The sequence below is a fragment of the Thamnophis elegans genome, chromosome 13 (assembly GCF_009769535.1).
Source record: "Thamnophis elegans isolate rThaEle1 chromosome 13, rThaEle1.pri, whole genome shotgun sequence".
NCBI classification, from domain to species: domain Eukaryota; kingdom Metazoa; phylum Chordata; class Lepidosauria; order Squamata; family Colubridae; genus Thamnophis; species Thamnophis elegans.
In genome coordinates this window covers 50,090,427-50,106,611 of record NC_045553.1, presented here as the reverse complement: position 1 = coordinate 50,106,611, position 16,185 = coordinate 50,090,427, and the positions used below count along the sequence as shown (strand labels likewise).

General features: G+C 64.7%; 2 protein-coding genes across 3 annotated transcripts; one reads left to right on the top strand and one right to left on the bottom strand.

Moving 5' to 3' along the window:
- Positions 1-183: 183 nt before the first annotated feature.
- On the bottom strand, positions 184-5,954 carry RNF214 (ring finger protein 214). Its single transcript, XM_032229666.1, has 15 exons — positions 5,691-5,954; positions 4,755-5,262; positions 4,337-4,396; positions 3,966-4,106; positions 3,572-3,711; positions 3,260-3,328; positions 2,973-3,069; positions 2,699-2,787; positions 2,130-2,220; positions 1,778-1,876; positions 1,318-1,691; positions 990-1,128; positions 783-890; positions 573-668; positions 184-416 (listed from the first exon to the last, which is right to left on the bottom strand). Exons 1-15 carry the CDS (start codon positions 5,780-5,782, stop codon positions 351-353), a joined length of 2,169 nt encoding a protein of 722 aa, XP_032085557.1. The 5' UTR covers positions 5,783-5,954; the 3' UTR covers positions 184-350.
- Positions 5,955-6,104: 150 nt separating this feature from the next.
- On the top strand, positions 6,105-16,077 carry PCSK7 (proprotein convertase subtilisin/kexin type 7). Of its 2 annotated transcripts, none has more exons than XM_032229692.1 (16): positions 6,105-6,175; positions 6,338-6,844; positions 7,160-7,294; positions 7,715-7,880; positions 9,171-9,261; positions 9,599-9,653; positions 10,533-10,671; positions 11,369-11,469; positions 11,993-12,160; positions 12,542-12,649; positions 12,945-13,047; positions 14,037-14,193; positions 14,429-14,523; positions 14,604-14,697; positions 14,979-15,096; positions 15,221-16,077. In XM_032229692.1, exons 2-16 carry the CDS (start codon positions 6,383-6,385, stop codon positions 15,488-15,490), a joined length of 2,262 nt encoding a protein of 753 aa, XP_032085583.1. In that variant the 5' UTR covers positions 6,105-6,175; positions 6,338-6,382; the 3' UTR covers positions 15,491-16,077. The 2 variants fall into 2 exon arrangements, with proteins under 2 accessions (XP_032085583.1, XP_032085582.1); XM_032229691.1 differs by having other exon boundaries at positions 6,105-6,196.
- Positions 16,078-16,185: the final 108 nt, after the last annotated feature.

Below are 16,185 nucleotides of genomic sequence, written 5' to 3'. Positions count from 1 at the left end.
CCATCGGCAGCAGAGAAGGCCGGGCCACTCGGGGTGCCCACAAGAGCCTCTCCCGCTCTGCGGAGCCCCCGACCTCCTGGGGCTGCATGGCCACAGCGGAGAGAAAGTGCTCTGGCTCTCAGCCCACCATCCGGAGCAGAGCCCTGGTCCCTCCGGCGAAGGCAAAGGAGGATCCCGCCCAACGGCTGCATAATATACACATTTTATTATGAACTGGTATGGATGTGGACTTTCTATACACACGTTCCCTCTAGAATAAAAATGTACAGGTGTATACATTGCCATATATAAATACAGAGCTGTGGGAAGGCCGGGCGCACGGCCCCTCCGCCTGCTCTCTCCGGCCGGGGTCATTTCAGGGCGGGGCAGAAGGGACAGGCGTCATTCGCATTCGTCTGAGCCCAGAACTTGATGCACTGTAAGGGAAGAAGAGCTGCCCTTCAGCCCCAGGGGGAGGGGCCATGCCAATACCCCCCCCCCACGCAACCTTCCTCCTCCTCCTCCTGACTCCGTCTCTACCCAGGGGCCCCAGGTGATGCTCTTGATGCCACACACACACACAGCCCCCTCACCTCCTTGTGCAGCACGTGTGAACAGGCCATGGGGTGGAGGTCGCTGGGTGGCACCAGCTTCTGGCACATCAGACAGAGTTTGCAGGTCACGGGTGCCTGGCAGAGAGAGAAGGCAGAGAGGGGCATGAAGCCCAGGCAAGGGAGGGGGGGAGGAATCTCCCCCAACAGGTGGGTTGCGCAAATGCTGAAGTCACCGGGCGCTGGACTCACCTGGGGCGGCGTCCCAGAATAGGAGACCTGTGCAGGTGGCAAGAACAAAGGGTTGCTGATCTGCGGCAGAGGGCCCGGGAACAAGGGGGAGCAGATCCGGCTATGGGGCTGTGGCAGAGGAAAGCAGACCCGTCAGGCGGAGTCCCAGCCCAACTCCGCCCCACGGCTTGCCTGCAGCCGCCTGGGATGCCCGAGGCTTCAGCCCACCTGGGTGCTGACAGCTGCCACCCGTTCCTGCTGCTCCGCCACCTTGGCTGCCACCAGCTGGCTCAACTCTTCCATGGTGAGTCCCGCCAAGGTCCTCCGAGCCGCTTTGATCTGCTGGAGGACGTTGGTCAGCTGGGCCCTGCAGAGGGGAGAGGGCTCAGCTCAGGGCCAGCCTTGCCCACCAGCCGCCTTCCCTCGCTTCCTCCAGACCCTCCCTGCCAGAGAAGGGCGCTCTGCGGGGGGCCAGGCGGTTCCATCGGTCTGAGCCCGGATGCTTCCCTTCTGCCAGGGCAGACGGGGGTCAAAGCGCCCCCCCCCCCACACTCACTTGTTACACTGAGGACAGCGCGACATCAGCTTCTCCAGGATCTTCTCCAGCTTGTCCACAGGGGGCGCTCTATGGAAGTCAGATGGGGTCTTGGCTCCACCCAGGCCTGGCGGGGGAGGCAGCGAGGGCCCGGGCGCCCCGTGGGGACTGGCCAGGGAAGTGAGGCAGGGGCTGCTCCGCTCCTGGGCAGCGGGCAAAGTCGGCGAAGGCTGGCTGGGCCTGGCGATGAGGCCGGGGTTCAGCAGGGGGAAGGAGAGCACCCGTGGGTCGGCACTGGGCATGACCATCGGGGGCATGGAAACCGACCCAAGGGGGAAGGGCAGCTGGGGGGCGAGAGACGGGCTGGCCTGGAAAGGAGGCAGCAGAAAGTCTGTCTGGGGAGAGGAGGAGGAAGACGGTTAGTCCGGTGCCCGGCAGTGCCCAGGGACCCGATCGCAGCCTTCTGCACCCCCTGGCTCACCTCCAGTGGGGGCGGGGGCAGTGGGGGGGTGGGGATCTGTGGGAGACTGCTCAGCTTGGCCCCGTTCCGTACCAGCTGGATGTGGTCGTTGAACTTGTCCTAGGAGACAGAGGTGGGTTGGGTGAAGGAGGAGGAGGGAAGCAGGGGGGGAGGCACAGCAGTCCCGGGGAAGAGCACCTCAACAAGGGGGCGACCCACAAACCTCTTCCTCCAGAGGCCTTTCCCGCTTCCCTCCGGCCCCCAGACCACAAAGCCTCCACGGCGGCAGCCCTGGAATGCCTCCCGTGATGTTGAGGGGCCCAAGTCCCCCTCCATTGAGGGAACCGGGGGGGGGGGGGGTTTCTGCACTCACGCGGACGCTCTCCTTGGTCATTCGTATTTTGCTCAGCCTGGTCTCCCACTCCTGCTTTGGCCGGATGGTCTCGGGAGTCGGGGGCGCTGACCTACACCCAAGACAGGCCAAGGGGTGGGGGGTGGGGGGAGAGTTCTGTCCTGAGCTGGCAAACCCCCAGGCGCTCTAGCTGCCCAGGGGGAGCAGCCTCAGCTGCCCTGCTCCTCTCCTTCCCCGAGTCGTTTAAGCCCAAGGTTCTGAGTGAGGCGTCGCACCCTCAGTCACAGAAGGGCAAGGGTGACGTCATGGGGGGCGAGGAGGCCTGCCTGAAGCAGGGGAAGGGGCACGGGGCAGCCGCGCGCAGGGCTCAGCCCCCCAGCAGAAGCACGGCAAAGAGCGGGACAGGAGCGCCCCCCCCCACCACCACCAGGGGGAAAGGGAGGCTTCCGCTCCAGGCCTCCGTCTTGCAGAGGGCATCGCCCCTTTTGCCCCAAAGGCGGCTGGAGCGACTCGCCCGTTGGCTTCCAAGGCCAGGATGGCCCCTCGGCAACAGGGCCTTCTCTGCCCACTCAGTCCACAGCCCCGCTCACTTGAGGTAGGTGAGGTGCAGCTCCGCTTCTTTCTCGGCCTCTTCCAGCTTCAGCACCAGGAGCTCCTTCCGGCTCTCCAGAGACAGGATCTGAGAAGGGGGGGGGCAGGTTGCTCATGCTGTCTGATGGGGGCACAATAACACCCCCCACCCCACCCACGGGCATCTGGCACCACACCAGCCTCCTGGCTGCTGCCGAAGGAATATCTGGAGGGGCCCTGCTGTCCTTCCCACCGATGCAAATGGGCCCCCGAGGTGGCTTAGCGCTCCCCCACCTCTGCTTTCCAGGCCCGCTCTGTCTCCTCCAAGATTGAGCGGTTGATGTCGCTCTGCTGGTTCTTCAGCTTGCCCAGCTCCAGTTCCCAGGCTTCCCTGCAGAGCAAGCAGACGCCCGCTGAGCAAAGGAGCCTGCCAGGAGCCCCAGAGGACCCACCCTCAAGCCATGTCAGCTGGCAGAAGTACGAAGGGGCCTCAGGCACAGTGGGGACGAGTCCTTTCCCCTGCTATCCATTTGCGGCGACCTTCAGGGAGATGCAGAAGACCCACCCCTCCCACCGCTTACTTCTCCTCGGCCTGTTCAGCAATCAGCGAAACAATCTTGCTCTCCTTCTCTTTTTGCTCCTTCAGCAGCCTGAGGGAGGGAGAGAAGGGCAGCCCACTGAATGCTTTGGGCTCAAGACCCCCAGGGAGAGCCCAAGGGGGCCTGGAGGCCCAGCAGGTTGAATGCTGACCTCCCGGACGCCTGACTCAGAAGGCCTGCAGGAGAAATGGGGGCCTAGATGCAGCCCCAGCCCCACCTCACCCCTATCCGTGACCTGCTGCCCCCTTCAGAACCAGCTTTCTGAACAGGCCAGCAGCTGCTCCCCTGAAATACCTCCGGCCTTTCTCACAGAGCTTCTCAATTTCTGCCTTCAAGTCCTGCTCCTTCTGCAGGAACTCCTTCTTCTCCTTCTCCATCTTCTTCCTCGTTTCCTTCCGCTTAGAGGTCACATCCTGAATGGCCTTCAAGATCTCCTGGGCCAGAAAACAAGAAGCAGGAGCAGCATTTTCTCAGCACCCTCAAAGCGGCTTGGAAGTTCTAGAAGCTTTGCTGGGGCTCCACAATCTTCAACCAACAACCCGCTCGGCTGCTCTCCGTTTCTGGTGTCAGATGGGATTTCAGAAGTCCCTCAAATTCTCCACCAAGCAGCATCGCCCCCTCCTTCTTCCCCGGTGCCCCCCTGGGTTGAGCCTGGCACCCCCCCCCGGACCGGCTACTGCAGGCCCACCTGGTGATTCTTCATCTCTTCTTCCCTGCGCTGTTGCAGATGCTGGAGCTGCACCTGCAGCTGGTTCTCCACCTGCCTCTGCTTGTCCAGGACCTCTTGGTATCGCTCTTTCAAGGAAGCTCTCTCGGACATCATCTTGTCCTATTGGGCAGCAAGAGGGAGGTTTCTACGGGGCACCTTCAAAAGACAAAGCCTTAAACCAGCACGACCGAAGCCCCCCTCCGGCTGGCTTAGAAGACCCTGACCTGGGAGGACGCCAAGCGGAACAGATCAACAAGCGGGGTGCATAAAGCCCCCTTTCCCACAGGATGAGCCTGGGGCCTTTTAGTCACAGCCCCAGCACCACCAGGAGAGGAGGGTCCCCTACTCACCAGGTTCTTCTCCATGTCCAGGTCCGTGCTGGCTGCCAAGTCAGCAGTCCTGAAGTCAGTCTGCAAAGGGAGAAAAGGGTTTCTTTGTCATCAGCCAGAGGAGGAAATGTGACTTTCTCCGACTCCATCATTTCTGCCTAGCAGCCTCTGGTCAAGTGGCACCTCACGGGTTTAGGGCCTGGCCTGGCCTCCATCACGACGTTAGCTGGCGCAGAGAAGAGAGCTCGATGTCCTCTTTCTCTTCCACCCCCCACCCCTCCCCCCAATTTCTTGGGACTGCCGCAGAGGCAAGAAAAGCACCTGCATTTTGCCTGCACTTCTGTGCTGCATTCCAATGCAGGACCAGGCCCCTTCCGGGCATCCCCAGCCTCCCCCACCCAGCCCCACTTCCTGCTGGGAAGGTTCACCACTCCCTGACCTGGACTGCAATGTTTTGGGACGGTTTTGCAGCCCCATCATCTTCCTGGCCCTGGCTCTTCACGCCCAAAGCGGCCGCCAGAGGCACATCTTCCAAATCGGGGCACCCATTCTGCCGCCTTCCGTACTGCAAGATCAAAGCCCCCAGCTCAGCCTCGGAGCAGTTAAGGTCCTTGGGGTGGGCCGTCTGTGGAAGCAGCAGCGGGGCCGGTGGTAGACTCTCCCTAGGCGGGGAGGCTCTCTCTTCTCCCACAGCATTGTCCAGCTCAGGCAAGGAGGGCGCCTCACTCGAGGGGCTGGCCGGGGGCAGCTCAGCAGCCTCAGACGAGGAGGACTCTTCCGGGGGGCTGCGGTGGCTGGGAAGCAGCGAGCAGGAAGAGGAGGCGGAAGAGGGAGAGTCCGGCTCTTGGGAATCCCTTGCGACGACTTCATCCTCCGGCGGCTCCTTCGGCCGGCCGCCCTTGGCGGGATCCAGGGGGAGGCAGCTGCTCCTGTCGGCAGGAAGGTCCCTGAGGGCGGCCAAGCGGGGAGAGAAGGAGCCTCATCAGTCCGTTTTCTATCACGGGAGCCCCCTCGGATCCCTCCCCCCCGCGGCCTTCCGGGGAAACCGCTTGCCAGCGCTGGCGCCGGAGAGAAGGGCCGCTTGGCCTTGGAGAAGGGGGTCCGCAGGGCAGGGCCGAAAGCCCCGCTCGGCGCCCGCAAAGGCGGCTTCGCACCCGGCGCCCCCACGGAGCCCCCCTCCCCCCGCGGAGGCCGAGACGGGCACCGAGAGCTCCCCGGCTCTCCTGGGCAAGGCGCCGCCTGCTCTGCCCCTCTCGGTGGGCAGCGGCGGAGAGGCCGGGGCTTCGGTCGGCCTCCAAGGGCCCGGGCGACCCTCCAGGCGCAGCTCCGCCCTCCCCGCAGGGCTCGCTCCGTGCCGCGGTCTCGGGCGGCCTACCTGGCGGGGGCGGCGGCGGGACGTGCGCGGGGGGACCCGGAGTCCGCGGGGGCCTTCGTGGCCTCGGCCATGGCCGCCTCTTCTGACGCCATCGCCCGGGCCGAGGGGAGGCGCCGCAGCCCCTCCGGGAGAGCCCGAGGCCGCAGCCGGGGAGCCGCGTCCGGGGCTCAGCCTGCCCCTCCGGCCGCGGGACCCTCGCCCGCCGCTCCGCGCCCTGCCCGACCCTCCGCGAGGCCTGCTCTTCCTGCCGGTGGGCGGCGCCGCGAGGCCGAGCGGCCAGAGCGGCGGCACGGAAAGCCCGAGTCGCCCGCAGCGCCCCCCGTCGGCCGGGAGGGGCGGCGCCCGAGGAGGAGGAGGAGGAGCTTCACTGCGTCTACCTGCGCCCCCCCCCCCCGCTCCTCGCCCCGCCCAGCAGCGGATGTGACGTAAGCTCCTCCCCCGCCGCCGGATCCCGCCCCGCCCTCCGCTCCGCTCCGGTTCTCGCGGTGGGTCTGCGCGTCTCTCCGGTGGGTCTGCGGGAGGGGCGGAGCCGCCTCGCCCTGGGAGCCCCTGCGGCCCCTCGCGGCGCTGCGCTGCCCCGGAGCCTGTCCTGGGCTGGACTCCCCCGCGGTCCCCTCACCCGCCTCTCCCTCCCTCCCTCCCTGCAGGCAGCCCGCTGGTCCGATGCTGCCCCGCCATGGCAGTGAACGGTGATGGAGGCCGCCGGGGACGCTCGCCGCTGCCCCCCACGGGCGCCGCCTCCGCTCCTGCTCCCGCTGCTGCTGCTGCTGCTGCTGGGCGGCTGCGGCGCCCTCGGGACGACGGAGCAGCGGGCGGGGGCGCGGCCGTACTCGGCTGCCGGCTGCCCGGAGAGCCTGGCGTGGGCGGTGCGCCTGACCGGCCCCGAGGAGCAGCTGGACCGGCTGGCCGATGACCTGGCCCGGGAGGCCCGCCTGGTCAACGTGGGCCGGATCGGGGAGCTGAAGGGCCACTACCTGCTGGTCTACCGGCCTGCCAGCCCCTCCGAGCCGGTCCCCGCGGGGCTGCGCAGGGCGGCCGAGGCGCTGTTCGCGGGGCACGCGGGCGTGGGGTGGCACGCGGCGCAGCGGCTCCTCAAGCGCTCCAAGCGCGCCCTGCACTTCAACGACCCCAAGTTCCCCCAGCAGTGGCACCTGGTAAGGCCCCCTCCTCTGCCCGCCCCTGCCCCGCACTGCACCCCCCCCACCCCCGAGGCTGCGCTGCGGGAAGGCGAAGGCAGGTGGGGGGCGGCTGGGCTCTGGCCCTGCACCTTGGCTCTACGCGGAGGCCTGGCCAGCAGCCGCCTCCCTTCCTCCAGCCCCCTTCGGCCCCTGCTTGCCGGGGAGTCTCAGCCCATGGAGGGGGGGCAGGCAGAAAAGATGGGGCGTGGGAGGGGCCTTCCCCACAGAGGACCCTCAGGGGACACTGCTTCCCCCCCCCCTTGCTGGCCACGCTTGCTCTCTCGTAACCAGGACAACCGCAAGAGCCCCGGGATGGACATCAACGTTACAGGCGTGTGGGAACGGAATGTGACAGGCCGGGGGGTGACGGTGGTGGTGGTGGATGATGGTGTTGAACACACCATCAAGGACATCCAGCCCAACTATGTGAGTCTTGCCCCCTCCCCTTGCCACAGTTCAGGTCCATGGGGGAGGCCGTGTTTTCCTCTCTCGGCCTGGCAGAGGAGGGGCCGTCTGGCCTTGGGGAGCCTTTTCGGGTGAGGAATGGGTGGGGGGGGGAGCAAAGGCTCCCCTGAAAACTTTAGAGGTGCCCCTCAGAAAGCAGCTGTCTCTGGCCTGGGGGTCAGGGGCTGCTGTTGCCTCTCCGGAAGGTCTCCCTGTACCTCCCCCCCAGAAGGCCTGGCCCCAGGATGGCCGTGGGGGGGGGCTGCTGGGGGTGGTTCTATGCCCTTTGGCGGAGGATTCCATGGGCCAGGGCGGCTGGGGGTCCCCTGGGGCTGGAAGGCCATGGGCAGGACCGTGCTGGGCCAAGGAGAGGAGGGGTCTCAGGCCGCTCTCTCTCCCCAGAGCCCAGAAGGCAGCTACGATCTGAACTCCAACGACCCCGACCCCATGCCCCACCCGGACGAGGAGAACGGCAACCACCACGGGACACGCTGCGCCGGGGAAATTGCGGCCGCCTCCAACAACAGCTTCTGCGCGGTGGGCGTGGCCTTTGGCAGTCGGATTGCAGGTGCTGCTCCCGCCCAGTTCTGCAGGGGAGGGGGCCAGGTACAGGGGGGGGCAGGGATGCCAGCAATGACCTGGAGAGGCGGGAAGGAGAGGCTGCCGAGGGAAGAGCGGGAGTGGCCCCCAGCTGCCCTGCGGGCAGAGAGAAAGGCTCGGCCCCCTTCAGCTCTCAGGCTCTGAAGGAAAGTGGCCCTTCCACGGCTGCCTTGATCCCGTCAGGGCAGCCTTGGCTCAGCTGGCCTGGCCTCTCCCCGGTCTGCTCATCCTGGCAGGAGAGAGGAAGCCCAGGACGGGGGCAGAGGGGCCTCCTTGGCTGCACCAGGCAGGGAAGCCACCGAGAACGGTTCCACCACAAAATCGCGGAGGACAAAATCGCGCTCGACGAAAGCGCGCATTTGACGTCATCACAGCGCGACGAAAACATTGCGCTGTGATCGAAAAATGTAAAAATAAAGCTAAAACCTTCCCCTAACCCCCCCAAACCTAACCCTAAACCTAACCCTAAACCTAACCGTTAACGTAACGCTAAACCTAACGCTAACGCTCTAAACCTGACCCTAACCCTTAACCTAACCCTTACCTTTATGTGAATCGCTTGCTTTAATTTTAATTTTATTTCAATTTTTAATTTTTTTCGTCGCGCTGTGATGACATCACATGCGCGCTTTCGTCGAGCGCGATTTTGTCCTCCGCGCTTTTGACGGGTCACGCCGAGAACGGCTGTCGAGGTCGCAAGGTCCCATGTGGGAGTTCTGGGAATAACCAGGAGTTCCAGAGGCTGCAGTTAAAACCTTTGAGGCTGCCTTTCTCTCCCTCCAGTCTTGCCCAGAGAGGCCCCACCCAGCCAGGGAGGCTCCGAAGAGGCCCACAGGAAGCAGCGTTCCTTCCCTCCCAGCTGGCCCTTCCCTGGCAGGGGGTTTGGGAGTCGAGGGTTGCAGCCGCTCAGGGGCAGGTCAGAGACCGGGGGATGGGGGGCTTCACACCTCCTGAGCAGCCCAGAACTGGCCACCAATGGGGGGGAGGGGCAGGGGGGAGGGATTAGTCAGTCCAGAACTGGAGACGTAGCAACTTCCGGGGCATTTGGTTGTAACTAAAATGAAAGAAAATGGCTTTTCTCCAGTCCTCTCTGAGTTTTTACTAGGAGTTGCTGCCCTAGAAACGTTCTGTGCTCCCTTTTTTGGGGGGGGGAACGGAAGAGCCCCGGGAACAATGGAGGGACAAGCTTTTGCTGGAGACCCCTCCCTCCCTCCCACCCCCATGCAGGGCGAGTAACCGGCAGCCTCTTCCCCCACAGGGATCCGGGTGCTAGATGGGCCCCTCACAGACAGCCTGGAGGCCGTGGCCTTCAACAAGCACTACCAGATCAATGACATCTACAGCTGCAGGTGTGCAGGAACGGCCTCCCTTCGCCAACATCTGTTCCGTGTCTCTATGTTTGTCCTGCCTTCGCTGTTACATCATAAGTAACTCCAGGCGGGAACTGCGCCTCTTCCCTCCTCTTTTCCCCTCCACGGCAGCCCCGCACGGTGGGCTGAGCTGAGAAAGGGGGCCACCCTACCCCCTCCTGCAGGCCTCAGAGGAAAGCCAACTCCTGCTCAGCCCCCCCCCCCCGCGTCACTTCCCTTGCCCTCCCTCTCCTCCCTCTCTCTCTGGGGTGGGGGCAGGGAGCCCGTGATCCCCCTGCGCCTTTCATTGCCCCCCCCTCTGCCTCTCCCTTCTCAGCTGGGGCCCAGACGACGATGGCAAAACAGTGGACGGCCCCCATCAGCTTGGAAAGGTGAGAAGGAAGGCAGGAGGGGTGGGTGGGCTTGGTGCCCGAGGCTGGCAGGGAGGCAGAGCACGGGTGGCGCTCGGTGGGGCCTCAGCATCTGCAGGGCCAGGCGGCTAAGGAGCCTCCGCTCTCTTGGTCTGCCAGGCTGTCAATGGGGCAGAAGGGGGGTGCACAGTTTCTGCAGGGCCCGGGTGGGGTGGGGGTTGCACCCCTTGTCCTGAAGCGCTTGTCCTCTGTTGCGGCAGATTGTGGTTAGTAACCTACTTACGAAAGAGCAGGACTCGAGACCACGAAAGTGAGAGAAACAGGTTTATTGGATGCATCGAGTTCAGCGTGTTCACACACCAACACCTGAACTGCCTGAGCTCTGCCCAGGAGGCTACTTTTATGCCGTGTTCCACACTGTGCATTCTCAAGGCGTTTCCATACACGAGACAAGCATGACGTTTCAAAAGGGGAAGTTCACTTGGACTGTTACAGCAAAGTACATAGGAGAAATACAAGAAAGAGAAGTTCCTATTTCGTCTTAAGCTGTCAGCAGCTTTTACCTCTGTTCTATCTCTCACCCACGCCTGGCTTCCTGTGCCCCCCTTTACAGGGTCTTGCCACACAGTTCAGCCCTATTTGTAATACTTATGAGGATGTGGGGGAGAAGGTTCACTCCAGCTGAAAGTCAACTTTGGGACTCCAGGGCACTAGAATGAAAAGCCAAACCAATATGAATTTATAAGGTCCATTCTATTAAGACCACCTAACCTGGCCCCTGGTGGGTTTACCTGTGCAAGTTGTAAGCCGCCCTGAGTCCCCCCAGGGAAAAGGGCGGCATATAAATAAACTTCTCAAATCTAAATAAACTTCTCAAACCCCTGCTGCATCACTCCACAGGCCGCCCTGCAGCATGGCGTGGTTGCTGGCCGGAGAGGCTTTGGCAGCATCTTTGTGGTGGCCAGTGGCAATGGCGGCCATCACAACGACAACTGCAACTATGACGGCTACGCCAACTCCATCTACACCGTCACCATCGGTAAGGCTCAGCCCGGCGTGGGGCTCACTGGGCTTTTGCCTCCCTCGGGCAAGGCTGTCTCCTGTCTGGCCGGGCGGTGGGCGGGTGCCCTGGTGGGGGTTTGGGGAGCTGTTTGCATCCTGTGCCACTTGAGACGCAGGACGGATTCTGCCGGCCGGGAGGGAACGGAGGGATTTCGCAGCAACCTTCCGCTGCCACGCCCACCAAGCCACGCCCACAGGACCGGGGGTAAAGAAGTTGGGATCCCACCCCTGGGCCGAGTGGTCATTTCCCTCCGAGAGAGAGAGAGAGAGAGAGAGAGAGAGACCAACCCAGCCAGCCTGAGGTTGCCCATCTGCCTCGTCCATTTGGCCAGGAAGGGAGGGAGCATTGCCAGCCTGTAGGGAAATTGCAGCAGGCTGGGAGCTGCTCAGGAAGAGGCCAGGCGGCTGTCATTCAGTGGGCGGGTGGGTGGGTGGGTGGGGCTTACCGGGTCTCTGGGCTCTCCCAAAGGGGGGTGGGCTTCGCTCTGCAGCCACCGAAAAGGAGGCCAGGCTGTTGGCTGCAAGGGAGGCAATAGACCCTGTGGGGCTCTGCCCCATGGCAAGACCACCCTGGCTGGCAATGCTGGTCCTTGATGGCAGAAGGGGTCCAGTTGGTTCCTGCAGTCCCGAGCAAGTGCCAGACCTCCTGGGGGTCTCTGCTCTCTGCTCCCCAGGCGCCGTGGACGAGATGGGTTACAAGCCCTTCTACGCGGAAGAGTGCGCCTCCATGCTGGCCGTGACCTTCAGCGGAGGAGACAAGTTGATGAGAAGCATTGTGCGTAGAGCCCCCTCCCGCCCCTCCCGCCCTCTCTCAATGCTGGGGGGGGAAGAAGGGGGGCTTTCCCTCCTTTTGGATGCCAAGGAAGGTTTCACCTGCCCTTCCCAGGTGGGCTCTTCAAGGCTTCCCAGACTGGCTTACATCTTCCCTCTCGCCAGCCCCTGCAGAGGCCCCTTGCCCCCTTTATTGGCAAAGGCCTGACTCCGGCCCCTTCCCTCGGAGGCTCCTTTAGGCCGCCCGCAGGGCCTGGAGGGGAAAAAAAACTCTTTTTCCCGGGTGCCTGGCAGGATCAGCCCAGATCCCTTCCCAGCCAGAGGGAGACCCAGGCGGCCCCAGGACTCCTCTGCTTTGCGAGGGGAGGAGGGCCAGCAGCCCCACCCACTCTGGAGGCTCTCCTCTATGTGCGTCCTTGGACTCCTCAGTGGGAGCTCCCCCCACCCACCCAGCCCCCACTGAGGAGTCCAGGGTCCCCCCCTTCCCAGCCGGCCCCTCCTCAGGCAGGGCTCCCGTTTCTCTGCAGGCCACCACGGACTGGGATTTGCAGAGGGGCACCGGCTGCACAGAAGGGCACACGGGCACCTCTGCTGCAGCCCCCTTGGCTGCCGGGCTGATCGCCCTCATGCTGCAGGTGCGCCCGTGCCTCACCTGGAGGGACGTCCAGCACATCATCGTCTTCACAGCCACCAAGGTGAGCCAGGCCCACAGAGCCCCCCCCCCCCCCCCCGGTAGCTGTTGGGACCTCGGCTGGCTTTCTTTCCATCGCCCGGAGCCTCCCTCCCTTTTTTGTGGGGGGGGGGTTTATCCTGGGGGCTGTTTAATAAGGTGCCGCTGCTCTTCCGGCCTGCCCCATCCTCTTCCTCCAAATCACCTGAGGCCGCTCTAGTCTTTGAAGGGCATTGCCCTTCAGGACCCCCCCCCCCCCCTTGCTCCTCCTGCCCTGCCCCCGTGGGCTTGTGGCAGGCCTGCCTTCTGAATGCGTGTGGAGCGGGAGGCCTGGCCAGTAAGGATGGCTCTTCTGTCTGGGGGCTCCCCTGGCCTTGACCAGCTCTCCTGCTGCCTCCTTCCGTAGTATGAAGACCATCGTGCCCGCTGGGACCTCAACCAGGCTGGGCTAAGCCACAGTCACCAGCACGGTTTCGGACTGCTGAACGCCTGGCGGTTGGTCAACGCAGCCAAGGTGCCCCCTGCCTTCCCTGGGCCACAGGGCCATGTTGGGGAGGGGAATGTATTTGTAAGCAGGAGAGAGGCGGCCTCTCCTTCTGTCTGGCTTGGAGCCTCCCAGGAAAAGGGGGCCGGAGTCCTTCCCTGAAGCCACAGCTGGCAGGGAAGGCAGCCTCGCCCTTCAGATGCCCTGGAAGACGGGCAGCCGTTTTGCTGCTTTAATACGGGCACAAGGGCTGGTCTGCCAAGGCTGGGGGGCTACTGCGTTGGTGGCACCAGGAAAGCTGAATCCTCCCTTCCTCCTCTGGCAGGTCTGGGAGTCTGTCCCTTATCTGGCCTCCTACGTCAGCCCCCTCCTGAAGGAGCGGAGGGCCATCCCGCTGGACCCAGGGCAGCTGGAAGCCACCTGGAACGGTCTGTCCTGGGGAGGGGGGGGCTTGGGAATCGGGCCTGGGCCCCACCCGTTTCATGGGGGAAGGGGACAGGCAGGGAGGCAGACCCAGGGCAGGGACCCAAAGGAGTCGAAATGCTCAGTGGAGGTGGCCAGTGCCCAGGGCTGCCGCTGGCTCTCCATTTTAGGCAATGTTGCAGCTTCTGTTTGGCCCTCCTCCGACCACGCCTTCCTCTGGCTGGGTCCTCCCTCTCCCGCTGGGCTCCCTGTTGGTTCTGCGGATCCCTCCTGCAACTGGCTTGGCATCTGGTTGGCACCAGAGGAGCCCGGGAGCCCAGTGGCTTCATTGACTGGCCAGCCCACCCTCTGCTCAGCCCAGAGACCGCTGTCTCTTCGGCCAGGGTTGGAGGTCCGGCTCCCCTCTGCCCGTGGGAGCTTCTTCCCAGCTTCCACACTGGCCTGGCTGCCCCGGGGAGACTTTCCCCTACAAGGAAGGGGGGAAGCGAGAGGACTGGGAAATCCCAGATCTTGGGGAAGGGGTTGGGGTCAGTCCTGGGGGAGGAACTCCAGCTGAAGGTGGGGTGGGGGGAGGGAAGGGATGCTCCAAGTTGCTGCCAAACACAGCAGCCCCCTCTGCTGCTGGGGGGAGGGTCCCCCCCCCTCATGGAGGGTCTGAGAGGGTTAGGGAGGAGGAGTTCCTGCCAGCAGCTGGGCGGCCGGGGGGGGGGGGGAATCCAAGTTGGTCCGATGGCCGCAGATTCTCTGGACGGCTGCTTCTCCCACATTGCTTCTCAGCAGCTGCCGAGGGGTCGGCCCCATCCCTGTGAGCTTATCCGGCCCCTATTGAAAAGGCCTCTCCGGGGGGCTCTTGGGGAGGGGTCTGTGGTGGTGTTGGGAGTTGTGGGAAGAGAGGCGGGTATTCTGGGTATTCTCCCCTCCGGAAGGCCTCTCGGTTGGCAGACCTTGGCAGAGCCCCCATTTGGGACCTTTCTCTTCCCCCCCCCCCCTTCAGTGACCGAAGCTGACCTGGAGCCCTCGGGGTTGAAGACGCTGGAGCACGTGGCTGTGACGGTCAGCATCACCCACCCCCGCCGTGGCAATCTGGAGATCCACCTCCTTTGTCCCAGCGGCATGGAGTCCCTGGTGGGGACAGCGCGCAGCATGGACTCGTGAGTGCCCTGCTGCTCGGGGGCAGGAGCCCAAGGGGTCCCTGGGGGGCCGGACCCTCCCTCAGGTGCCAGGTCTGGCAGCTGCCCTGGCTGGGCATTCAAGGCCCGACAGGGTTTCTCTGGCAGACAGTGGCCAGGCTCAGTCGGGGGAGGGGGAGGGCAAGGAGAGAAGCCCCCTCCCCTCTAGAGGGTCTGAGCCCCCCTCCTCCTCCCAGCTTCTCTGCCTCCCCTGCAGAGACCCCACCGGCTTCGTGGACTGGACCTTCTCCACTGTGCGCTGCTGGGGCGAGGAGGCCCAGGGCCGCTACCGGCTGACCATCCGGGACGTGGGTGAGTTTCCTGCCCTCCGCCTGAGTGGTGGGGAGAGCAGGCTGCCCCCTCGCGCCCCTCACACCTTGTGGCTTCTTCAGGAGCCGAGACGCCAAGAGCAGGCAGGCTGGACCAGTGGCAGCTGACGCTCTACGGCTCCTCCTGGAGCCCCGCGCAGATCCAGGAGCGGCAGAGGTGAAAGGAAGACTCGGCAGCAGCCGCCGTGCCCACGGGAGGGGCGACTTCCACGGGCATGCTGAGACCATGGGAGGGGGGGGGCATGGGGAGGGCAAAGCAGCCCCCCCAGTCCGGGCACCCGCTTTGCAACGCCTGGGCCGGCAAGGGAGGCGCCTTCTGGGCAGCTTCCCCTGGCACAGCCGGCTGCAACCAGACTTCCCGGTGGGGGTGGGGGAAGAGAGTCCTCCTGGGGCCCCGTTGCCCCTGCAGTGACCGGCAGGGCCCCTCCCCCCTTGCAGGCTGCTGGAGAAGGCCATGAGTGGGCAGTTCCTGGACGGGGACTTTGCCTCGCCTTGCCCCCCCGGGCTCCGGATCCCCGAGCAGCAGCCCTACACCATCACCGCCAACACCCTCAAGGTGAGGAGGCCCTTCGCGCTGGGAGGGAGGGAGGAGAGAGCCCCAAGCGGTTGCCACTGTGGGGAGGGTGCCGGGGCTGCCCCTGGGAGGCGCTTGGCCTGAGCCCCTGCCGCTCCCTTCCCAGACCCTGATGCTACTGGGCTGCCTGGCCGTCTTCTGGACCTTCTACTACCTGCTGGAAGTGACCTGCGACCGCCGGGCCTTTGGCCTCCCAGCCCGCAGCCGCCGGGCCTCCCGGAGCCCGGAAGGAGGAGGAGGAGGAGGAGGTCTGATGGAGGACACGGTGCCCCTGTGCAAGGAAGCTGAGGCCGGAGCCGAGCAACCGTCCCCGGGCCTGCGAGACCTGGAGGAGGGCTGGGGAGCTCCAGGCCCTCACTGGAGAGAGGATTGCTGAACCTCCTGGAGCAGGAGCAATCTACCTCGGTCGTGCCTTGCTGAGCATGCTAGTGCTGCCTCCCTCTGCCGGGAGAGAGGCCTCTCCTACCCCGGCAGCTCCCCGAGAAGCCGGGCCGGAAGGGTTGATTCCTGGGCCCTCGCCGGGCACTGCAGGGACAAGGAGACCAGCCCAGCCGAAGGACGGGGAGGAGAGGGGCTGCTGCTGGCCAGAAGGGGGCTGTGGCCGTGGGCTGGACTCCTGCTGCACCCAGAGCTCCTCTCCTCGCCCCGGCAGCTCCTGGTCCTGCCAACCCACTGCCTTATCTTGCACTCTGCGCCGATTGGCTGTGCCCCCTGCCTGGAGTCGGCCCCAGATTCTGCCGGGGCTCCTGTGCTTGCCCGAGGGGCTGGGCGTTTGCTCAGAGGGCCCCCAAGGGGTCCTTCCCCTCAGACTCCTGGGACCCTCCCTCCCCCCCCCCCCCCCCGTGGGGCTTTGCCTTCCTCTCCCAAGGCCCCCACCCTCCCTTGGTTTCTCTGGCTCTGGATGAGCAGCGGGCAGGATTCTCCTTTTGCACTTTTCCAAAATAAACCTTTGTTGAAAACCCAGCCCTTCCGCTCCCTCTGTGACCCAGGAGGACCCAGCCCCCCTCCCTCCCCCTCGGGCGGCTGGAAGGGGGAACTGAGCAGGAACTCTGGGCCAGCCCCCCCCCCCTC